This window comes from Paroedura picta, chromosome 2 (assembly GCF_049243985.1).
Source record: "Paroedura picta isolate Pp20150507F chromosome 2, Ppicta_v3.0, whole genome shotgun sequence".
NCBI lineage: Eukaryota > Metazoa > Chordata > Lepidosauria > Squamata > Gekkonidae > Paroedura > Paroedura picta.
This window is the reverse complement of record NC_135370.1, coordinates 102,466,337-102,491,970: the sequence shown is the minus strand read 5'-3', so window position 1 is coordinate 102,491,970 and position 25,634 is coordinate 102,466,337. Positions and strand designations below refer to the sequence as shown.

The 25,634-nt window shown below is 42.6% G+C and overlaps 1 protein-coding gene across 3 annotated transcripts; it reads left to right on the top strand.

Moving 5' to 3' along the window:
- The first annotated feature begins 6,671 nt into the window (after positions 1-6,671).
- RCN1 (reticulocalbin 1) lies at positions 6,672-23,350 on the top strand. 3 transcript variants are annotated; one of them, XR_013228338.1, is made up of 8 exons: positions 6,672-6,858; positions 6,963-7,234; positions 10,524-10,717; positions 12,972-13,150; positions 14,129-14,189; positions 17,843-18,042; positions 19,885-20,045; positions 22,565-23,350. XR_013228338.1 is itself a non-coding variant. In XM_077321921.1 (8 exons), exons 2-8 carry the CDS (start codon positions 6,987-6,989, stop codon positions 22,576-22,578), a joined length of 969 nt encoding a protein of 322 aa, XP_077178036.1. In that variant the 5' UTR covers positions 6,672-6,858; positions 6,963-6,986; the 3' UTR covers positions 22,579-23,350. The 3 variants fall into 3 exon arrangements, 2 of the variants coding, with proteins under 2 accessions (XP_077178036.1, XP_077178035.1); XM_077321921.1 differs by having other exon boundaries at positions 19,885-19,957; XM_077321920.1 differs by having other exon boundaries at positions 19,885-23,350.
- Positions 23,351-25,634: the final 2,284 nt, after the last annotated feature.

Below are 25,634 nucleotides of genomic sequence, written 5' to 3'. Positions count from 1 at the left end.
CAGGAAACCCTTCCGGGGTTATCAAGACATCCCAGAGTTTCATGAAACCCTGGTTGAGAAAGTCTGTTCTAGGAAGAGAAAGAAAAAAAAAACACAATTCAACTGCCAAGCCTTCTGAAGAGTACTAAGTACCTTGTTCTCACTAAATGTATCTGTAAAAAGAAAGTAAATATGTGAGATATGGAAAGGTGAGGAATTAATATTATAACGTTGAAGGAGAAATGCTGTAAAAGTCAGGAATGCATTCTAAACAGAACAGTTTCCCACCCCATATAACTTTAATATTTGCTGGCCTTTCATTAAAAGCCTTGTATAGTTCTCAATTTTTCAAAGGCTGCTTAAGCCTACTGCTTTCAAAATTGCAGACCGTATTGCAGCCAAATATTTTAAGTGCTTTACACAAGACTGGAATGCATGAAACTCTGTCATTTCACAGATCTGCAGACTAGAAAAAGAATATTTTAAAACTGAACATGATTATGATGATGTTAGCCATTCAGTCGAGTCTGACTCTTGGCGATCCTAGGGCTCAACTGTTGCCACCATTTTAGACCTTGCACCGCTTCTTTTAGTTGTGCAATGTTCTGAACTGAACATAGATGAACACTATTGACAACTTAACTGTTATACCCCCTTCAAGGATCACTGCCTTGCTGTGGCAAGAGGGCTTGCGTAGCTCAGTGAAGCTATGAACTATGCCATCCAGGGTCACCCAAGACGGACAGGTCATAGCAGAGAGCTCTGACAAAAGGTGATCCACTGGAGAAGGAAATGGCAAACCACTCCAGTATCTTTGCCATAAAACCCAATGGACAGGTTCAAAAGGCAAAACGATATGACGCCAGAAGATGAGCCCCTCAGGTCGGAAGGTGTCCAATATGCTACTGGGGATGAGCAGACGGCTAGTACGAGTAGCGCCAGAATGAATGAAGCAACTGGGCCAAAGCTGAAAGGATGCTCAATTGTGGAAGTAACTGGTGGCGAAAAGACAGTCCGATGCTGTAAAGATTTTTATTCCATAGGAACCTGGAACATCAGATCCATGAATCAAGGCAAGCTGGATGTGGTTAAACGATGACAAGACTGAACATCGACATTTTAGGAATCAGTGAACTAAAATGGACAGGAATGGGTGAATTTAATTCAGATGACCATCAGGTATACTACTGTGAACAAGAATCTCGCAGAAGAAATGGAGTAGCCTTCATAATCAATAAGAGAGTAGGAAAAGCAGTCTTGGGATACAATCCCCAAAATGACAGAATGATCTCAGTTCGAATCCAAGGCAAACCATTCAACATCACAGTAATCCAGGTCTATGCCCCAACCACTGCTGCTGAAGAGGATGAAGTTGACCAGTTCTATGAAGCCCTACAACACCTTCTACAAGCATTGCCAAAAAATGATGTGCTTATTATCATGCGGGACTGGAATACTAAAGTAGGAAGCCAAAAGATAACCGGGATAACAGGCAAGTTTGGCCTTGGAGTACAAAATGAAGCAGGGCACAGGCTGGTAGAATTTTGTCAAGAGAATACAATGGTCATAGCAAACACTCTTTTCCAACAACCCAAGAGACGACTCTACACATGGACATTACCAAACGGTCAACACAGAAATCAGATTGACTATGTGCTCTGCAGCCAAAGATGGAAAAGTTCTATACAGTCAGTAAAAACAAGACCAGGAGCTGATTGTGATTCAGATCATCAGCTTCTTGTTGCAAAAATTAGGCTTAAATTGAAGAAAGTAGGGAAAAGCACTAGGCCACTCAGGTATAAACTAAATCATATCCCTGACGAATATACAATAGAGGTGACAAATAGATTTGAGGAATTAGATCTGATAGACAGAGTGCCTGAATAACTATGGACGGAGGTTCACAACATTGTACAAGAGGTAGCAACTAAAACCATCCAAAAGAAAAATAAATGCAAGAAATCAAAATGGCTGTCTGAGGAAGCTTTACAAATAGCTAAGGAGAGAAGGGAAGTGAAAGGCAAGAGGGAAAGGAAAGATACACCCAATTGAATGCAGAATTCCAGAGAAAAGCTAGAAGAGATAAGAATGCCTTCTTAAATGAACAGTGCAAACAAACAGAAGAAAACAATAGAATGGGGAGGACCAGAAATCTTTTCAAGAAAATTGGAGATATGAAGATGCATGCAAAGATGGGTATGATAAGGGACCAAAATGGTAGGGACCTTACAGAAGCAGAAGAGACTGGGCCTTAGTCAAATGGGCCTTAGGAAGTCTGAGCAACAATAAAGCTAATGGTGGTGACAGCATTCCAGTTGAACTATTCAAAATCTTAAAAGACGATGCAGTAAAAATGCTACACTCAATATGCCAGCAAATTTGGAAAACTCAACAATGGCCACAGGATTGGAAAAGGTCAGTTTACATTTCAGTCCCAAAGAAGGGCAATGCCAATGAATGTTCAAACTACTGCACCATTGCACTCATTTCTCATGCTAGCAAAGTTATGCTCAAAATCCTACAAGCTAGGCTCCAGCAATATGTGGACCAGGAACTTCCAGAAGTACAGGCAGGATTTCGAAGAGGCAGAGGAACTAGAGACCAAATTGCCAACATATGCTGGATTATGGAGAAAGCTAGGAAGTTCCAGAAGAACATCTACTTCTGCTTCATTGACTATGCTAAAGCCTTTGATTGTGTGGAGCACAACAAATTGTGGCAAGTTCTTGAAGAGATGGGTATACCAAAGCATCTTATTTGTCTCCTGAGAAACTTATATACAGGTCAAGAAGCAACAGTGAGAACTGAACATGGAATCACTGGTTGGTTCAAAATTGAGAAAGGAGTTCGGCAAGGCTGTATACTGTCGCCTTGCCTATTTAACTTGTATGCGGAGTACATCATGAGAAAGGCGGGATTAGAGAAGTCACAAATTGGGATCAAGATTGCAGGGAGAAATATCAACAACCTCAGATATGCAGATGATACCACTCTAATGGCAGAAAGTGAAGAGGAACTAAAGAGCCTGTTAACGTGGGTGAAAGAGGAGAGTACAAAAGTTGGCTTGAAACTCAACATCATGAAAACAAAGTTCATGGCATCCGACCCTCTCAATTCCTGGCAAATAGATGGGGAAGAAATGGAGATAGTGACAGATTTTATTTTCCTGGGCTCCAAGATCACTGCAGATGGGGACTGCAGCAAAGAAATTAAAAGACGCTTGCTCCTGGGGAGGAAAGCTATAGCAAATCTAGACAGCATCCTAAAAAGCAGAGACATCACCCTGCCAAGAAAAGTGCGTTTAGTCAAGGCTATGTTATTCCCAGTTGCAATGTATGGCTGTGAAAGCTGGATCATAAGGAAGGCCAAGCGTCAAAGAATTGAGGCTTTTGAACTCTGGTGCTGGAGAAGACTCTTGTGAGTCCCTTGGACTGCAAGGCGAACAAACCGGTCAGTCCTAGAGGAGATCAGCCCTGCCTGCTCCTTAGAAGGCCAGATCCTGAAGATGAAACTCAAATACTTTGGCCACCTCATGAGAAGGAAGGACTCCTTGGAGAAGAGCCTAATGCTGGGAGCGATTGAGGGCAAAAGAAGAAGGGGACATCAGAGAATGAGGTGGCTGGATGGAGTCACTGAAGCAGTCAGTGTGAGCTTAAATGGACTCTGTGGAATGGTAGAGGACAGGAAGGCCTGGAGGATCATTGTTCATGGGGTCGTGATGGGTCGGACATGACTTTGCACCTAACAACAACTATTATGGGCCATGGTCAATATTACACTTAAAATAGAAAAGCCACTGTGTAAAGATTCTATTCTAAGTGTATAAACTCAGCTTTGTAGGTTAACTCTTACTCCAGATCCACAACCTAAAGAGCTAATACTTTTAGAAGTCTATTTTTACACAGTGGATGAGAGTGTTTCAAAGCCTTTTTGGTCTTTATTGCATTGGAATATGCAAGATCTCGAATGTGCATAATTGAACAGAGTATGAGAACATCCTACAGGGGACATTGGAAAAGATGCAGATTTAGCATAGTTGGATTAGGAACTTCCTGGAATTTCCCAAAAACTCTCCTCCAGTGTCCTGAGTGAATCATTGGAGACTTCTTAGTTCTTTGAACACACTTCCTCGCTGCTTGCTTCCAGAACGGATAAGGTGAACAACAGAACAGTTAGTTGGAACTCTCTTCTCTCCTCTTCCTGTACATGTTTTTTTTTCTTAATAAAACTATTTCTTTTTCTCTTTTAAGCAACCTGGTGCTCTGCTCCTTCACATATTCAAACTCTGCCCATACACCAAACCTTTACCAGCTCCCTGCCACTTTCATAGAACCATGAAGTTGGAGGTTGCTTCTAGGTTATGATCTGGATGTTAGCTATAATATCAACTAGGCAGAATAAATGACTATGTATGGTCCGCTTATGGACCAGTTAAAATAATGGATATTGACAGGAACCTGGGATCTGTGAAGAACGATACTATGTCCATTCTGGCTGCTAAAATCTAATTTGAGTCTCAGTGCAAAAGTTGGCCTATAAATAATGTTAAAAAAGGCTTTCTGTTCCAGCCCTGAAATCCAAAACCGAGCATTCCCAAAGACTCATTGCCTGATTACCTCTAGAAAGGAAGAAGCCTGGTTGGGTAACTGCTCCCATTGCTGAACTGCTCTATACTTTTAGGATGTATCACCTAACATTTAACTGAAAATTACCCTTCCTCTCTCGAGCAGCAGAAAACCTCTTCCATATGCCAACCCTTATGCTAATTGAGAAGTGCAATCATGTCCCTGCTGAGTCTTCTCAAGAGCAAACATAACCAGTTCATTCAATGTTTCCTCAAAGTACTTGTTTTCCAGACCCCTGACCACTTCAATGCTCTAAAACAATTCCAATCTGGCTATTAGTTTCTTAAGGTACAAACTGTACTCCCACTGAGGTCTGTGTAGCAAAACTTTTGCATCTGATTCTTTTTGCCTAAAAGTTGAACTTTGCTTTTATCTCTTCTAAATTTCATGCTGTTAGGAATTATCTCATCCAGTTTTGTGTTTCTGTACATTTGTTGATTTCCACCGCACCCTTCATTAGCACCTTTAATACCAAAAAAGATTTCTTTAAGGTGTGAGCTTTCAAATATATGCACTCTTCCTGACTTTTAATTTGGGTTGGGAAATGACTGGAAATTTGAGTTGTGGTCCCTTGGGAGGTCAGGTTTGGCAGAGTACCTCAGCAGGATACAATGCCATATCATCCACCCTCTAAAGCAGGGGTAGTCAACCTGTGGTCCTCCAGATGTCCATGGACAACAATTCCCATGATCCCCTGCCAGCAAATGCTGGCAGGGACTCAAGGGAATTGTAGTCCATGGACATCTGAAGGACCACAGGTTGACTACCCCTGCTCTAAAGCATCCGTTTTCGCCAGGGAAACTGAGTTCTGTAAACTGGTAACCAGTTGTAATTCTAGGCCATTTCCAGATCCTACATAGAGGCTGGCTACTAGATCCTGGAGATTTATGGGCCCCACTGAAAAGTTGGCAAACTTACCCAGGCTTTATTGAAGGGCAAAGTAAAAATCATTTAGGTAATTAAAAAAAAAGTAAACTGGAGACTATTTTCAATCAGGTTAACAGTAACAGTCAATCGCCTCCAGTTCCTCAGAGCAGCAGCCTAAATCCAGGCGTTCCCCTGTCAAGCAAGTTTTTGATACTAAATTTCCAGTCTGAAGTCCCAGAAGTATGTGGTTTGGGCCTAAATATTGCACTGTTCAACTGGACTTTTCTCCTATTGGTGTTATGGAAACTTAACACCTCCAACCCGACAAGAGTTTTTGAGACAAATGCCTCTCCAAATGCCCTGCCAACATGATTGGAAATATTAAAAACTACCATTGTATCCAAAGAGCACGAAGCCACCCCTTTGCACTGGGCAGGCCAGCCAAAGGGGAAGTGCTGGCCGGCAGTCCACTCCTCCCCCACCGCCTTGGCAGCTCTACCAAGGCCTGGCAATGGCTGGAGCTACTCAGGGCAGCAGAAGCACTGTCAAGGGCCCCCTCCCCTCCAGCTCCTGCTTACCAGGCTGGAATGTCTTCCAAATGGAAGAAGTTGGGGGGGGGGGGACTGGCCATTCATTGAACAGCCAACCTGATTGGGGGTTAGGCCACATGTCCCAGCTCCTCACAGCACCACTTACCAGCTTTATTAATGGTAATATACAAAGTACAAATGTTTTAAATTTTAGCAAATTTTAGAAGAAATTAATGGCATCTAAAGTGGGGGTTTTGAAAGAAGCAGATGTATTTAAGTAGGGCTTCATAGTATATTTATTAAATTATTCACAGTAGACCCCACTATTTGGGAATAAATCCCACTGGATTTTGCAGGAATGTTGTCCAAACGAACATGCAGGTGATGAAGCCCCGTGTCAAAACAGTCAATTCCACCCAAATAACGCGAAGTCGTTTCCTCGCTAGAACGGAAGAACTTTCCCCGGCACTTCCCGCACATTACAGCTCCTCGCCGGATCTTTTTCGCTGCTGTCTCGGGGGAAACCCGAGCCGCCTTGTAAACGTGGCGATCCGGTGGCCCCTCGCAGTCTCCTCCCCCAGGGCCCATCCTCCTTGCCCAATCGCAGGAGTTGTAGCATGCAAGGGCGCAGCCTAGCAAATCATTTGCAACCGTACTCCTGACTGGCTCGGCCCGGAGGGGGGGGGATTCCAATCCCAATCCAAATTAGGTCATTCATGTGCATTCCTAATGGGAAGCTTTCCCAACCGGTATTGTGCAATGGGGGGTGGGGGGTACGTGCCGCCCCGCGGTGATTGCTTTTTGTGGGCGAGTTGAGCCGGTGCTGCTGCGCGGGTGGATCAGGAGCGTTTTTGCAGGTAAAAGACACTGTGGGAGTTGACCCGGTCCTTGTCTCACTAGCTAGAAAGTTTCTGTTTGTTTGATGCCGTCTACAACTTTTGTGTTGCTCGCCCCGTGACAGAGCCTGCTTTGCCCGGAGCAGAGAATGGGCTTCAAAGCCCCGTGCGGCTACTACCCGTTGCTGCTGCTGCTGCTGCTGCTGCTTTGCCCGCGGGGGTCCCGTGGCGTCCCCACTTTCAGGAAGGAGAGGGGAGTCCACCCTGACGCCGAGCTCAGCAAGCAGCAGCACGAAGACAACCAGAGCTTCCAGTACGACCACGAGGCCTTCCTGGGCAAAGAGGAAGCGAAAACTTTCGATCAGCTCACCCCAGAGGAAAGCAAAGAGAGACTGGGGTAAGACCGCTCGAGCGGGGAGCAATTGTCCCGGGGTGGGACGAAAGCCGCACCACTTTTGTGCTTCTCCCGAAGGACAGGCACTGCCATCCCACCCCACGAGGCCCTGGTGGTGTGCCCCGTGGATGGAAAGCCCTTCGGATGCGTTTTCCCGGCCGAGGGAGGGGCCCTTGAGGGTAGTCAGGTTGTAACATCCGCTCTGATACGGGGAAAGGGAATACTTCCCAGTTTGGGAGCGGCGGACTCTGCGGGGAGGGGAGCGGGAGGCAGCGGAGTGACTGCAGTTCGCTGATAACGTGGCAGCGGGGAGGTCTCATTCATCGCTCTTCCGAATGGGGAACGAAGAACCGACTTTCATTCTCAGAAAGGAGGCACCCTCGGAACCGCTACGTATTAAGCAAAACTCCAGTAGTTCCTTCAAGTGAGGCACCATGACCCACGGTTAACGGTCGCTAAATGATCTGTGCACAGATTTCTGTTCTGGAAGTATATTCAGTATATTCATCAACGTTTCCTGCCAGATAGAACTTCTTGGTTCAAACCTCTCCTCTGCTCCTTTAATTTCTTAGGCTAGAAATCTTCATTTTCCCTTTTGGTATTTTTCCTTGTTTTCCTGTTATACATTTGAATCTTTTTTTTGGGGGGGGGGAGTACTGCTATAACCAGTGAAAATGACCATTAACAAATACGATGCATAATTTCCACGTTGTTGGGGAATGTCTGCATGGTATCTCCTGTGGAAGTGCTAAAATACCCTGTTGGATGTCTGGGAACTGTCTCTGAAGAGGACAGGCACTTTTCCTCCAAAATACCTCCCAGTGGGAAGCCAGCTGGGCAGACTGTGCTATTGTATCTGCCAGTCTGTACATGGTTTGAAATACTGTTACATGGGCTAGTCTGCACCTTGTATGTTTCTTTATTTACATTGTTTATAGTCTGCCTTTCTCACTTGGACTCAAGGTGATTTCAGTGCGAGTCAAGACAAATGATGGGGTGTGGTGTTCAGTGTACAGTGCAAGAGAATTAGGGTTGTAGAACCAACCAGAAGTCTGACAACTGAAGCAAAGCACAAGTATTGACATGATACCTTGAATGATGCAAACATTCTATAGTGGTATCCTAGTTTCAGCAAGTTAAACACAAGAGTATAGGCCAACCAGACTGTGAGTCTTCCAGACATCCTCAGGTTGCCATTTCACAAGGTGGGGGCCACAACAGTTTTTGATTTTCCCCCATTTGTAGGGCGACACCCACAGAAGTCCCTTCTGACATGAGTGAAGCATTTGTGGCAGAGCATAGGGGAGAGGCCATCTCGCAGAGTACATGTGATAGCTAATACTTTAAATTGAGCTTGGTAAGAGATAGGCAGCCCATGTCAAGCTTGCAAGATGGGAGTCATATGTTTGCTCCATCAAGCTCCCAATAATAGCCAAACTGTGGTATTCTGTACCAAATGGAGTTTCTGTATGGTGCCATGTGGAAATGGCTTCTTGCAGGTTTACTGCTCTTTTCTGTATCTATAATGTCTACAGTCACTCTCTGCACAGACCCCCTGAATCACAGGAGAAATACCTTGGAAAGAGCAGTTGCAGTAGTATTGAAAATAGCCTTATAGTTGTGAAGAATGATAGAAACAACTTCAGGTTGCAGATGTATCGTGCAGTCCTAAGCACACAGCCTTCTAAGCCCATTGACTTCAATGAACTTAGAAGGGTGTACCTCTGCTCAGGAGTGCATAAACCTGTCCTCGCTGTGAGGCTTGTGAATATACAATGCTCCTCATGTCTCCTGTGGAGCACAGTCAAGTGACTATGCCTCTCATGAAATGCAGAGGCCTGTGTTAAAGCAGAGTTAGTTTTCTCCCTGTTTGCCAGCATTCTCAATTAGATTCAACAAAGATTTAAAATACTGATTGGATGGAGACAGAGGTTAATCTGAATATATGTGTTTGTTGGAGTCAGTTTCTCACTAGAATTCCTTCACCCTGCTCTTTGTGAGAAGAGGAGAGGAATAAGATGTGTGTGAGAGAGTCGGGCAAAATGCCTGGTCTGTACACATTCTAATTTAACCATGGTTAAGTTTTCCATCTACATGTAGATTAGATGTTAGAACTGTATTAAGAACCAGCAAGAGCTTTTAAGCGCCTATTTCTTAGAAGAGGTCTAGGTCTCACAAATTGCAGCTGAGGCGGGGAACCTCTTTGTGGCCTTAGACCACTTTAGATTGTGTGTCATGGAATGTTCCCACACTAAAATATTCATTTACATCAACCTTTTAAAACTTTTTTACCATTGAGAAACCCCTGCAATATTCTTTGAGAAACCCCCAGCGGTGTAGTCAGCAAGCCTCACTTTCCTGTCATGCTCCAGAAGCCACATCACCCAGACACACCCACCAGATGTGACAGCACCAGGCTATTCCCACAGCACAGGAAGTGACAGCACACAAACTGGGTGAGACCAGTTGAGACTTTTGCCCAGCAAGGCTTTTGATTGGTTGTGCAGATTTAAAAAAAAATTGGTTGTACAAGTGTTTTCTTTAGATTGCTTCCACAGTAACCAACACCACGGTACAAGAATAGTCACTGAATATGTTCACTTTAAAAGTTATCTTGTTAAGCAGAATCTTGACCCAAAGTATTTAAAAGTTACTGTTAGAGTTAAGGATCACCTCAGTCCATGACATATCATAGTTGGCTCTGCCTCCAGGAGCAACAATTTTGTAATTGCACCCAACACTCTTTGCTGGAAATTCAAAGGTACCTGCATTTTTAAGTCCTATTTTCCAGTTGCAGACGAATTTTCTTCACATGCCTGCCTTAGAATCATAGAGTTGGAAGGGGCCATGCAGGCCATTGAGTTCAACCCTCTGCTCAATGGCGGATCAGCTCAAAACATCCAGGATAAGTATATATCCAGCAGCTGTTTGAAAATTGCCACTGATGGGGAGCTCAGCACCTCCTTAGGCAGCCAATTCCACTGCTGAACTACTCCGTGAACATTTTTTTCCTGATATTTATCTGGTACCATTCTCCACATAGTTGAAACCCATTACTGCAGAACTTGTCCTTTGCTGCCAACAGGAGCTGCTCCCTGCCCTCCTCTAAGAGACGACCTTTCAAATACTTAAAAACAGCAACATGTCAGCAAATGGTAGCTTGTGAAAGTCCAGTCTCTTATAGACACCATATATAACAATTAAGTAATGTAATATTCAAGAAAAATTGTACATATAGATACTAAGGATTTGTTGTGCTGTTGTGGATCAGTAACTGTGTGTGTTAACGCAGGAAAATTGTTGATCGAATTGATGATAACAAAGATGGCCTTGTCACAACAGAAGAACTGAAAAACTGGATCAAACGGGTGCAGAAACGCTACATTTTTGAAAATGTGGCTAAAGTCTGGAGAGATTATGACTTCAACAAAGACAATAAAATCTCCTGGGAAGAATACAAGCAAGCTACATATGGCTATTACCTAGGTAAAGAAAGAAGTGGATAATTATTTACTAACATAGTTCAGGGACCTGCAGCAGTTGCTGTGTGGTCTTCACAAGAGCCAACTTAGTGTAGTGGTTAAGAGCTGCGGCTTCTAATTTGGAGAACTGTTTGATTCCCCGCATCTTCACCTCCAGTCAGTTGGGTGACCTTGATCGAGTCACAGTTCTTTCAGAGCTCTCAGCCTCAACCTACCTCACAGGCTGTCTGCTGTGGGAAGAGGAAGGGTAGATGATTGTAAGTTGCTTTGAGACTCCTCCAAGTAGTCCAAAGCAGAGTACAAAAAATAGCTCTTTTTCTTCAACTCCCTTGCTCCAGTATCTTGCTCCAGATACTAAGAAGGGGTGAGGCACAAATGGTGGTACAAACAGCAGTTCAGTTCTTATGATGACTGTAGACTGTGGGCTTTTGAAGGGTTGTTCTATTCAGAAACTATTCAGAACTTCTCATCTAGCCTGTGTTACTCAGCATCTCAAACCACTACTCTAAACATGGCTCCACATTCTTATTTAGGATTATTTCTATTACCTACTGTATTAATAAACACATTCTGACAGTAACATGGGGGGAAGGACAGGGCTTTTATAGGTCTGTACAGGTTGTAGTGACTCCTCTAGGCATGCAGAAAATGTGAGATTTAAAATCCTTGGCTTCCCTGCCCAAACTGGTAGGATCCTAGAGCAATGCACATACTCCATGGATGTCACACGTTGCACAGAATGTTAGCAGGAGAGATGTGTAGGAGTGAATCGTAGAATCATGGAATTGGAAGAGACCTCCAGGGTCGTCTAGTCCAACCCCCTGCACAATGCAGGAAACTCACATCTACCTACCCACCCACAGTGACCCCAATTTCATGCCCAGATGATGCCCTGCCCCAAGGAAGCCAGAATCCCTGGCCAATCTCACCTGGAGGAAATTGACCTCCTAACCCCATAGTGGTGATCAGCATTTTCCTGGGCATGCAAGAAAGGACCATAAGAGCTAAGCACTGACACAACCCATCCTGCCCACCCACTCGCAATCTGCCTAATTTTACAGAATCAGCACTAGCCTCTGCTTTAAAAGTTCCTAAGAAGGAAAACCCACCACTTCCCAAGGAAGCCCATTCCACTGAGGAACTGCTCTAACTGTTAGGAACTTCTTGTGGATGTTTAGCCACAAATTATTTTGTATTAATTTAAAACCCATTGGTTCTGGTTTGAACCTCTGGGGAACAGAAAACAACTCTGCTCCATCCTCTGTGTGACAGCCAGATACTTGATTATCACACCGTTTTTTAGTCCTCTCCAGGGTAAACAGACTAAGCTCCCTCAACCTTTCCCCATACAACTTGGTCTCCATGGATCTATTCAGTATTAGAAATTAGACTGAAAGGAAGCAAGTAGGATGAAATTGCTTGTGCCTCCAAATCCAGTTCTTCCTTCTCAGGATCCTTCAAGGTGTGAAGGGAATTGCCCCACCACATCCTGAAGGAACAGGGAGTTAAATGGTCCTTTTTCAAGGACACCTATCTTGGATTTCAGTAGTTCAGAGTTTAGCAAGTCCTAGTCTTGAATACATTTAACACTGAGCGCTAAGCAGGATTTAAAATAGTTTTTTGTCTTGCAATAACAGTAATATTGTTATCAACAAAGATAAATCACTGACATGCCCCTTTTTAGTTGTAGCTAAAGAATATATTTATTTATTTACATAATTTATAGCTCACCTTTGTCACTTGGACTCAAGGCAGATTTAGTTGTTCCTTTACCATGCTGACCAAGTCTGACCCAAGTAAGAGTCACATGGTATTGAACCGGGAACCAGCCCTTGGGTCGGAGTATTGATGTTCCTAAGGAATTACTGCATTTGGTATGAAACAAAAAGTAGGGACTCCTGTTCTCCACCCTCCATAAATGGCCCTTTAGTATGCTTAGAACCATGAAGGTTGGACAAAAATGTACTAGACCGATATCCAAAGTTCCATTTGGAGTCTTATTCCCAATATAAGTTGGTGCGTGTGTTGTATTGCTTTTCTCTTGAGTCGTTTTTTCTGTATATGACTTGACTGAAGGCAAATTCTCTTTCCATGCATGTGAGCAGCAGCAAGAACAGCACTTCAGTAGTGAAGACCTGCTGTGGATGAGGCCAGGTGGGAGGGTCAGAAGCAGCTTCCATGCTGGGCTGGTGCTGCACAGTTCTTTTGCTCCTCCGCTGTTTCTCTTTGTCACGTGCTTCATTTATTCTGGTTCTTAGAAAATCAAGAAGAATTTCAAGATGCTACATATCAGCACAGTTTTAAAAAAATGCTGCCCAGGGATGAAAGAAGATTCAAAACGGCTGATCTGGATGGTGATTCAGCAGCCACTCGGGAGGAGTTCACAGCTTTCCTTCACCCAGAGGAGTTTGAGCACATGAAAGACATTGTTGTACTAGTAAGCAACTGCAGAGCCAGTGTGCCTTCTTTTGATTTCCATTGACTAAACCGATCGGAAAACCAGCTTCCTCATCTTTCCGGGCAAGGCTTCCTGAATAACCACAGCTGGCCATTTCAGCAGGAAGGAGAGCTCTTTATGGAATCTGGATTTGGGTATTGAGAAAGTGATCGGATTGGCTGAATACAGATAGCAAGAGAACTTGACAGGGTGGTTCTAGATGAATTTATCCACATTGATCAGTTGTATCTGCTAGGAGTTTTATCTTATTGAATATGCGGGACAAGTAATCTGATGTGGTCCCACACTTTGATCTGTCTCAAGACAAAGTTCGTAACTCAAGTAGAGCTACTTTTGGGCCACCGTGCTGCAATAGTTCACAAGTGCACAGTGGCTTTGGTTGGCGTTATAGTTGCTTCAGTACAATAAGATAGGTCCTTAAGATGAAGTAAAAGATTACATGCATTTCTCCCCACATCTTCATTTTACTGCTCTGTCAAAAGTCATTTTTATTTGCAGGGTAGCTATCCATGTATGCATCAGTCCTGAATCAAAAACTTTTAATAGAAAAATTGTCTTCATGACCATGATTCAGTATTCCTTTTTTCTACCCAGTTATTCTTTTTTTTTAGTTTGAAGAAATCTTCTTTACTTGTATAGTAAAGTTATGACATAGTTACTACTATATATTTTTGTGATATGTACACTCAGCAGTTATAGAATGACTGAGCCTTTGGGGAGGGTGGTATATAAATAGAATAAATAAATGTTTATATTTGAATATACCCTTATAATTTATAAGTATTTTGCATACATTTTACATTCATTGATATATTTTAATAATGATAGATTGATTTTATGAGATATGGGAACTATTTGCTAAAACAGTTCTTGATGGACGTTCAAAGTACAAATTACTTTATCATTAATTTGGGCAACAATCACACAACTTTGTATAGACTTTCCCTATTTTTACAGGAAACATTGGAGGATATAGACAAAAATGAAGATGGCTTTGTGGACCAAGATGAATACATTGGTAAGAATGGCATGGATATTAAAATACTGATTCTTAGAGGCTTTTTTTTTTAAAGGTTTGGGCCATCTCCCTTTGTGGAAGTGCACTCAGAGATATGAGATGGCGTATTCTTGCCTCATCTGGTAGGTATGATAGGTTCACCTCTAAACATGGCAGAACCCTTTTTGTAGGATGAATGTTTACATGATACCTACACACAGAAAATCTGGTGCTCATTTAAGTGGCCTGAACACATCTGAACCTTTTGTTTGGAAGAGATGCCTCCTCTGAACCTGGATTCTCATATTTGGAAAATAATTCTTAATGATCTCATTAGAGGTCATACAGAGATTCCAAATCCTACTGTCCCTTAATCCATTCACATAAGATTTGTGAACTTTGCTCAGGGAGCCTTGATTAATGTGGATTTAGGCACCCTGGGAACTCTATAGACCTGTAAAGAATGACTAGCAATGTAATTCTAAACAATTGCTCTCTTTAAATACTTTTAAAGGGAACTTAGAAGGATGTAACTGTTTAGGATTGCACTGTTAAAGTGCTTTCCTGTGGGACATATGATATTTGCAGTAGCTTTTATGGTAGTAGTGAGAGCAGTAGATTTAGTTATTAACATGTGCAAAATTCATTGCAATATTTATGTCGTTCTTTGTCCCAATAACTCAGCAATGCAAATAACTATAACTTGATCTGGTAATGGAAGTTTTTACTCTATTGTGGTGGTTGTTGTTGAATTTATAGTCCACCTTCCTCCAGGGAATCAAGGCAGATTACAATAACAATTTAAACCATATAAAAATCCCAATCCTTAAAGCAAAGTTGAGAGTCTCACAATTATCATAAGTATCAGATGTGTATGAGAACCCTCTTATCTCCCCACAGTCATCCACTAGGGGGGTTGCATGTTGGTATTGCACAGCCTGGGGGGAGGGGCATTGATCTTAAGAATCTGCCCTCAACCAACGATCTGGTGGAAGAGCTCCATTTTACAGGCCCTGTGGGAACTTTGACAACCTCATCAGGGCCCTCAGCTCTCCTAGAAGCTCATTCCACTATGTTGGAGTCAGGGCCAAAAATGTCCTGGCTCAGGTCAAGGCCAGCCATATCTTTCTGGAGCTAGGTTCCATCAACAGTGCCCACAGTGTGAGCACTGCAAGTTTCCATATTTTTAGGATTATTATTTGACTTTTCTCTGGTCCTCACATTCTCTATGGGCACAAGTCATTGTAAATAAGTCCTTGTGTTCAGCTTTCAGAAGTCTGAACTGCCCCATTGATGTACCCGCCTTCTGTGCTCAGAGCACCAGTCATGACTGGTGCCACAGCTAGCCCTCCATTCCTCTTGGTGGAAAGACATGTCTGTGGATAGACAGTTCTGCCAACCCTGTAAACTGCATGAAAGAGGAATGTTCTGAATGTGTAACAATGAAATAGACTGTTTCCAGTCTTCTTGCATTTCTCAATACCATGGGTCTTTGCTCCAGAGTACTTAGTGCTTAGAAATTAAAGGGGAATTAATCAAGATGTACTTCTCTTGCACAGAGGGTTTTCTTCTTAAAAGCTTCTCTAAAAGCTGTCCTGTTTCATGTAGGTGATTTTTGTTTCCCTAAGTTTCTGTGTGCTTTTTATTCACTGTCCCAGTCCTGCTCATTTACTTCTGATGTTATCCACAAAGACACTTGCTGGCAAAGACAAGATGCACAGTTGCTCTGGGTCCTTTTCCTTCCTCTACTTCTGAACCTAGCATAAAAAATTGTGTTTGCATCTTAAGAGGGGATCTTGAAAGAGCTGTGACTCTCTGTCTTCTACAACCTTAGAAAAAACTCAGTAGTGAGAGGCATTCAGGGCCAAAGTTCTCCTTTACTAGTCTCCTTTACATTTTATCAAAATGTTTCTGTCAGATGAGATAGATAGCAAAGGTGATGAAACAACATAGACCCTTATCAAAATGCTACATCAATGTCATAGCAAATAGAGCTTTAGGAATATAAGCCAAAGCAAAGATAGAAGCAAGTTGTCTACAACATATGTAAGAGCTGGATAGAATAGTAAATGAGATGTTTTTTACCCTTGAGACATGTAGTCGCACTTTCATAAAGGGTACAGATAGATTAAGGTTTTGACACCTACATGCATAGCCACAATCACTGTGAAAAGTGGGCATGCCCCTCCCTCCTCCATTATGCATATAATGTGCAGAAGGGATACTCAGCATGGAGACCATTGTGCTCACTTTCTGGCTTCACACTGTTCTCTGACAAGAAAGGAGATGCAGATGACCCTGCAAATCAATGTTCTCACACACAAAGATCTTTGCTTGGAGCATCCACATGATACATTACTTTGCAGGTAGAGAATGAATGCTTCTCCACCATGCCTAGGTCAGTGTACCTGGACCAGACCCATGTCTCACATACTTCCTTGTGTCACCGTGATGAGGCATAATCTAGTCAAAAAGCCATTGGAATATGGTTGATATTGATCTGTGGATACAAAAGTCCTGGACACCATGATGCTCCATGTTGATATGTTGACTTTATTTCCATGGTGTGACTTGAACCTTGTAAAAAAGATACAAGCCCCATCACCTTTTTACTAGCCTGTTTGCCCACAACTGTAGGTAATTTGTTGCTCAGCAGCAGCCTGAAAATAGATCACAAACTATTTATCTGGAGGCACTTAATTATCATAGGCCAGTAGCAATTTTCAAATCTGATTTGATTGCTGCATGAGGAAGGGGATCTGTGAATATTTGCTTCTATTGGCTGAGTTATTTTTCATCTTGTTCTTGTCTTGACAAGGCACTGGGCCAATTCTCAGACTGCGGTCACATAGATCAGTGGTCCCCAATCTTTTTATCACCGGGGACCACTCAACGCCTTTTACTGAGGCCCGGTGTGTGTGTGGGGGGGGGTAGTTCTTAACCACTGCCCTAACGCTCTCTGATCGCTATGGTAATGTTTAAACATCCCTTCAAAATAAGATACAGACATGCCACAACAATGAACATAAGGAACATTTTATTTTCATGGAAATTTTAACTCATGACAATGACAAATCAGTGGGAACCCTGAGCTTGTTTCTCTGCAACGAGATAGTCCCATCTGGGAGTGATGGGAGACAATGACACCCGAAGTGTGTTGTAAAGGGCCAGGGGGGATGAAGTAAAGGGCTGGGGGGGGGAGAAGGACCACATGTGGTCCGCGGCCCACAGGTTGGGGATCGCTAACATAGATAATGGAACAGACTACAGCAGCAAATCTAGTTAACTGGAGAGAAATAGTTTGTTGAATGTTCCTCTGATATTGAATCTTGGGGCAAGAGTACTATTTAACATGGCAATTAGTTTGGAATCCTATGTAAGAGAACAGCGAGCATAGCAGAATGCTGTATGAAGATAAATAGTTGATAAAGCTGCCAACTGTCTGGAGAGGTACTCAAATACATAGATTAATGAAAAGAGCAAAGCAGCACTTGTAAAGTTTGGCATCTGTGTATTTGGGGGACAGAGGACAGATTCATCTTGAAGAAGCCAGAGATTCCTCTTTGCACATAAGTTACCTTATTCTCTTTAATGCTCTTCATATTGATTTCATTTCATTTTGCAAGATAAATATTAATTTGAAATACAATATTAATGGTACTTCCTGCTTCCAGCTGACATGTTTGCGCATGAAGATGGTGGTCCAGAACCTGACTGGGTAATAACTGAACGTGAACAGTTTGCAGATTTTCGTGATCTAAACAAGGATGGGAAGATGGATAAAGAAGAAATTCGGCACTGGATCCTCCCACAAGACTATGATCATGCTCAAGCTGAAGCCAGGCATTTAGTCTATGAATCGGATGTTGACAAGGTACCTAATTCCCTTGCAGGTTTAATGGGTTAGATTATTGGACTAATTGGTTCTTTTTTAAGTCATGTCAGCCTGCCAGTAGTTGATCTTTAATAACTTCCCCTCCTAATAAACATTAAATGGAGATTTATAAAACCTGTTAATACAGGAATGTTGATTAATTTAGAAAACAAAATTAAACATAATGAACTCAGAAAGACACAAATTTTAGACCAAAATAATTTGAGTTTTCAAAATTCATACTGATTCAAAGATTAGAATGTACATTTTATTGGAAAACAGTATCTGTGTTTTATTTGATTATTTTTATGCTGCTCTCCCAGTAAGTCAGCTCAGGGTGGCATACGCTATCACACATAATATACATATACAATAATCTAAAAGCATAAATAAAATTAGTTACAAATGATTAAAACAAATAGTGGTATTCAGTTTAAAATATCAGCATCAGCAGTCCAATTTCTAGAACCTCTTATGGTCCCACCCAAGTCAGACTGTGGACTTACTGTCCTGCAGTGGATGGTGAGTGGTGGATAAATGGATAGGTGGGACCCAGTAGATGTTGGGTGTTAGTGTATCACTGGCCCCAGCCAAAAGCCTAGTGATAGAGCTCCATCTTGCAGGCTCTGCGGAACTGTGCCAACTCTGACATGGCCCAGATATGTTCTGGGACCTCATTCCGCCAGGTGGAGGCCAGGTTGGAAACTGTTCTGGCCCTGGTTGAGGTCCAGGGACCACCAACTGGTTAGTATTACTTGAACTTTTTCAGAAAGGTATAGATAGAAAGGTGATCTCTCAGATACATTTGTAAAGGAATGGGAATGAATAATGTATATGAAGGGAACCTAGTGTGATGTAGTGGTTAGAGTATCTGTTCAGAGCTAGAGAGACCCAGGTTTAAATCCCTGTTGAGCCATGAGGTTCACTTTTGGAAAAAAAAACATAAATTAAGATTGGATTGCACTCCTTTTGAAGACAGTGAAGCAAGATCAATGCAGCAAAAGTGTACGCCCTCATTTCTGTTGGATTGGGGCAATTCTTCCCTTCCTCCATTTCATTGAAAGCCCCTCTGGCCTGTAAAACATGATAGATATTTTAATAAATGAAACAAAAATTATTCAGGTACAGAAAGAGATGGCTAGAAAAATGGAGATTATTGCTAGCTTTCCTCATTTCCTGTCCACCAATTCTGGACTAACTGGCAGATCTTTTGCAAGAGAGGCAAACAGGAACATTTTGCCCAAATACATGATTGGAAGGGACAGTTTCGTTAAACATAAAGAGTGCTTCTATAGTGCCGTTGCTGCTAATTCTACCCAGCAGTTAATTAGGATAGTCTAGAGCAGTGGTCCCCCAACCCCCGGTCTAGGGACCGTTACCGGGCCGCGGCTCCTCCTCGTCCTCCCCGGCTGCTGCTCACCTTTGATGCTCTTCAGTGGCCGCCATGGCTGAAGCTCCCCCTCGGCGTGGCACTACGCAGCTGCTGCTGGCAAGAGCCCCCCAATGGGCAGCGGGAAGTCAGTGGCGCCAGCGGGAAAGCAAGTGGAGCAGGGGCTCAGGTGGTGGCAGTGATGTCCCTTGGCAAAAGACTACCCCCATGGGCCTCAGTAAAATTGTCAAGCGTTAACCGGTCCCCAGTGATAAAAAGGTTGGGGACCATTGGTCTGGAGAATATACAGTGCCTCTTCCCATATGACAGTTTTGCTAGTGAAGCTGTCATCAGGCCAAGTGAAGAGTTTTTTAAAAAAATGTTTTGTTTTTAGACACAGTGCCAATGCCCTCTAATGATTGGTTGGTATTCTGTGTCTTTTTTAAAGGCTTTACTTTGTTTAATCTTTCCAGGATCAAATGTTAACCAAAGAAGAGATTCTAGACAACTGGAACATGTTTGTTGGAAGCCAAGCTACAAATTATGGTGAAGACCTCACAAAAAACCATGATGAACTATGATATTCTTTGGAAAGCAAATACAGCAAAGGGCTTGTTTTCTATACATTACCCAAGTAATTGGTTCTGTATGCTACATGATTTTTTCCCCCAAGTTACCTCCCCTCCCCACAAAGCTGTTCTGTTAGCACTACCAAAGGCAATTGCTGCCACTCCCCCCCCCATGCCTATGTAGATTTCTATGTAAGATGCTAAAAGCATCCCCCAAAGTACAGTTTATGATGTATTCACACCTCAGTTTTAAATATATATATTTGGAATTCTCAGAATTCTCACAGAGGCAAAACATGGGACCCCCAGACTCACATACTGTGCCTTATAAAAAGCTGTGCTACTTCCACTGTAAGTTGTATTTGAATGTCCCCTCATGTAAACAGCCTCCTTGCACACTGAAAACTGATAGTTTCAAGCTTAGAATGTTCTCCCTGATGTGGTGGGTTCTTGTGTTCAAGGACATTTTTCATGTGCATTCAGAACTTTTGATTCCCATCTAAATTTTGAAGTAGAGTCCAGCAACAAGTGAAGACTCGCCTTTTAATCCAAGTATATATAGTTAGATTGGGAGAACCAAGACCTGAATCCCCCACTGCTGCACTTATGTCCCTCTTCAGTTGAAAAATGGTCAATGCAGTGGTGAAGGGTATCTTGTAATAGAAGAAGAATTGGTTCTTATATGCACTTTTCCCTACCCAAAGGAGGCTCAAAGTGGCTTACAGTCACCTTCCCATTCCTCTCCCCACATCAAACACCCTATGGGGTGGGTGAGGCTGAGAGAGCCCTGATATCACTGCCCGGTCAGAACAGTTTTATCAGTGCCGTGACGAGCCCAAGGTCACCCAGCTGGTTGCATGTGGGGGAACGCAGAATCGAACCTGGCATGCCAGATTAGAAGTCTGCACTCCTAACCACTACACCAAACTGGCTCATTCCCCATTTCCCTTTAGGGAGATGATGTCATAGAACTCATTGACAGCAGGAGAGGGTATATGTTAGCCATCTTTATTTTTTTGCTCCTGTATTTATGAAAATACAACAAGGATAAATCCTGCCATTTTGAAGGGGGGTGGGAATGCATATTTCATCAGGACTCTGTAAAAAAAGGAAAGTATAGAACCATCTTTGCAAATACAAAGAGAAGTAGCTTTAAAAAAAATTATCCCCAATCGCAAATGGAGTTAGTGGCACTGAGTGATGTGAAGAGTAGCTTGGGGTGGGGGAATTAGTAACCAGTCCTTTGAATACTTGACATTATGCAAGTTGGGACAGCTATTTTTCACTAAGGGTCGGTTTACACTAAAAATCTCTTCTATATGGTGGGATACGCTAATATCTGAAGCCAACTATCCTTCAATTTAAGTCAAACTAGTTGGAAGTATTCTTAGAATAGAACAAGTGATGCTAACCCTGCTTCACACACACCTTGGACTGGATTATTGGATTCTATGATCTATTAGGAAGATCAGGGATCCTTCCCTCCCCCTGTAGTTCCTTCTAATCTGGAAAAGTTGATTTCCTGTGTTTTGTGACACACATAGACCATTTACGCACTGGAGGTTTCATGCCAGGCTGCAGGCTGGAGTTTTAGTCATGGCAAGTTGCCCCATCTCTTCCTGCACCCACACGGGGAAGCATTTCGCCTGGTGCGCCTCATCCACCCCCGATTTGTGTTGCTGTATGGGAGCTGAGGCAGTGAAGTTCCCAATGCATAAACTGTCATAGACTGACAGCTACATAGGAAAGGAAAAACTGCATTGAGGAGATGGGAGGGGTAAACATCCTGTTCTGTTTGCTGTATAAGCAAAAGCTCCACCACCACATGAAAGAGGACTATGATCTTCCTCCCTCTACTACTCGTACAGCCTTCCAACCTGCTTTGTGGTTCCTATAACCCCAGGAATAAATACTGCCACGGTGGGGACTAGAGGTGTGCAGACACCCCCCCCCCATTGGTGTTTTTCAGGTTCAGGTATACTCAACCCAAAAAATATTGTGATTCCCAATCCCAGTACAGACTTGGTAAATATTCAGAAAACTTGTTATTTTTTTAATTGTATTCTAGCATGTGGGGACCATTATATAAATGTAATTACTTAAATAAATAAATAGTTTAGAGTGTAATGGAGAATCAGCCTGGGGCTGTGAAGAGTGGTTGTATTTTTAGGAAGAGACACCAAATTGCAGCATAGCTGCTGGTCCCTCTCCTCAGCCCAACCCCCCCCCCAAGTTTTAAAAAATTGGATCAGGAGATCCAATTATGTGGGTCCCCAAAGAAGGTGCCCCCATCCTCCATTGCTTCCAATGGAGAGAGGTGAAAGGCATTTAAAGGGATCACAATCCCTTTAAATGCCTTCTCTACTCCAAACTGCAGCTTTAGTTTGAGAGTAAATGAGTTTGAAGAAAGCATTTAAAGAGACTGTAACCACTTTGAATGCCTTTTAACTCCAGCTATCTGGTGGTTCTGAAAAATTCTGAATATTTTGGTATTTTTCAGGCTCAGTAATTTCAGTGGCTGTAAAAGAAATCGGTATCTGTTTCAATTAGCACCTAAAAATACCATTTGGGGTTTTTTTTCCAGCTCAACTTAACTGAATGCACACTCCTAGCTGGGGTAGCTGACAAAATGGGAATCCATGAAGGAGTCACAACCCTCAGTGCCTTTCACTGACAGATTTCAGGACCTATGTTCTTGTGGAATGTGTGGCAGGGATTCACTTCCATTTTGCATGCTCGTTTCTGTATATATGTGGAACTTCTCTTTCCACTGCAGTAAATGAAAAAAACTCTTACAGGTTGGGGAGCTCTATGTGTGCCTTTGAACTCCTGCCTTGGTGTAAAGGAATTGTTTTCACTGAGAACCAATGTATCTTTCAGGAACATTTCTGTAACAGCATCACCAGCCTCTGTGACATATTTCTGCTCAAATGCATATCCAGAGCAGAGCTGCTATTTTCTGTATTTGTCACACATTTTGTTAAAGCAACACATTTCCTTTTTACAATGAGATTTTGGTGAATTGTTTATTCCATGTGGATAAGAGTAATCCCACAGTGGAAAGAAAAGATTAACACATTTCCAAATTCTGCCTTTTATTGGAGACTTAAGAGTGTTTGCACTTTCTTCTATCTCGGAAGGAGATGCTGTGTGTGGCATAAAGTTCTGTTTGTTCCCGTGTGTGTGTGTTTGTGTGTGAGCGCACAGAGAGAAATATGCATTGCCACTTTAAAGAGCTCGTCAGCTAGTACACACTTTAAAGCTTTGCTGCATTTCATAATACATATGAGCTGTTACATGTACAAATGCATTTTACCTGTATTGACTTGAAGATATGAATAATAAACATATAACTGTCTTTTGGATACTTTGGAGGTCTTAAAGTTGTAATTGTGAAACTTTTTACAGACATTTTATTGAATTCTAGGTATTTTATTTTCTCAAGAAACACACCTGATTTCTTTGGTGTTGTTGTTAAAAATGGTGCTTCTAGTTCCCTACTTCAGCTGCAGAGACCAAATCAAATGTCTGTTTCCTTTTAAGATATGTCTTAGAAACAGAGTTCATCCCGTCCAGCCCCCTGCAGAATACTGGAAATGGCCACATGAGCTAAGCTCATACCCAATCCCTTCTGGCCACCCACTTGTTCTTTTCTGAGTAGCTCAGACATAATATCGTTCATTGCAATTTTGTTTACGACAAGACAATACTCTGTTTTGCTGCTGTTAACTAAAGCAAAATCTAGGGTTTCCACTTAACCACTTCTAGAGACCTCCCAGAAATGTCCCCTATGCCCTGTGTTCCCAATGGAGCAGCTCTGGAAGAATGGCATCTATCAATGCCTGGGTATCACATAGAGATTTTTGAAATTCTCAAACAGGTGTGACATTTTAGAAGTCTCTAGTTGCCTATCCCAGTGCTCACAGGAATAGCTAGCTGAGAGCTCATGTTTCTTATCCCAGGAAACACACGTTGTCGATCTATGTTAGATAACTACATTGCAAGATAACCAGTGAGAGTTAGCAATCAGTGTTGATAGGGGAGGTTTCTAACACAGCCTACCAGGGGAGTAGCCACTGTGGAATGACAATCCAAGGAGGACAAGGGCCCCATTCCCATACTGGTAGCCATTGAGTGGTGACCCAGGAACCAAGAGGTAGTAAGGCCAACACAATACAGGTTGTTGAGAGGCAAGTATCGTCTTGCAAGGGATTTCAGAGCTGGGACACTGATGGCCTGTGCAGGTCACATACATACATAGTATTGGGAACAGTCTGCAGTTCTACTATGCAACAGTTGCCTGCAAAGACATATGCCTCTTTTTTGACTACCTTCTGCAAAGGACTATTTCAATGGATGTTCCTGCACAAAATAAGTTGTTTTAAAAGGGAGGTAAAGAGCACACCATTTGTAATATTGTCAGCCTGCCTATTGTGATTGGATGTAACATCAATGTCATGGGTTGGAGGAAGAGTACAAATTCACTTGCCATCTGCTGCTCCCTTCTGTAAAACTCCAAACCTGTCAATAGATGAGAAGGAAGAAAGAATCCTGACTCTCACGGGCTTCTAAAAATCATGACTGGCTAGGATACTAAACACAAATTTTGGATCCATGCTGGGTCCGTTTGATTGCCTTGCATATGTCCACTGCATGTTCGTACACAGTAAGATCTCCCCTGCATAATGTACATATGCAGACAGTAAAACAAAATCTCATTAATAAATGGATTTTTAGAGACTAGCAGTCTCATCTGGGTCCTAACCAGTTGTTACCAATTTAGTTTAAACACCAAACAGCACCATTCAATTTCAGTATTCTCTAGAAGCTCCAGAGCAGTCCTGTTTATGTTCAGGTGATTTTCATCTTTCTGCTGCAGTTGATCATGATCCCCAAAATGTTTCCTTTGAAGGTGGGAAAGCTCTGTGCGGTAACATTTCATCAGACTAGACAGGTTGCCACTGGGAAGGAAAACCAATACAGCTATCTTTCCACTTCCATGCGCACAAAAAAGGCTTTGTAAGTATAGATGTCTGGATCTTGGCCAAAATACAGAAGCCAGAAGCCATTCCAATTTATTAATCACATGGCATGTGTAGTGTAGCCTGGAGATCTGAGGGTTGTCTGGCAGCCAGGAAAAGGATGCTCAGAGTTGGTTTTGTCATTTCCTGATTCCATTGTATGGCCCCTAATGCTCTTTGGAGGAACTACCATCTGGACATCTCCCATCCAATCCAAATCCTAGCTAAGACTGGCCATACTTAGCTTCCAAGATGTGACAGAATCAGGCTTGCCTGGGCTATCCAGGTAATTCCAATGAGATTTATAGACTCTGCTTCCTTGAGCAAAGCTTCAGCGTTGATATAGGTCAGTAGAATTATCTCAAGCCAACAAGTCGTGTGAAGTGACTGTTGACATGTTGATAAAGTCAACTTATGCCAAATGGTAAAATATTGGTGTAAGCAACACTTAGAATCTACTTCTATTGGACAACATGAATATGTTATTCATAGAGCCCTGCATGTGCATGCAGTTTGTCTTGCTCCTCCTGGCTGCTTTTGGCAACTTTGCTAACGCTGAGTGAGTCTGTGCACTAAATTATCCTTTCAATCTCAATGCACTGAGGAAGAGTAACTCTAAAAGAGACTAGGGCT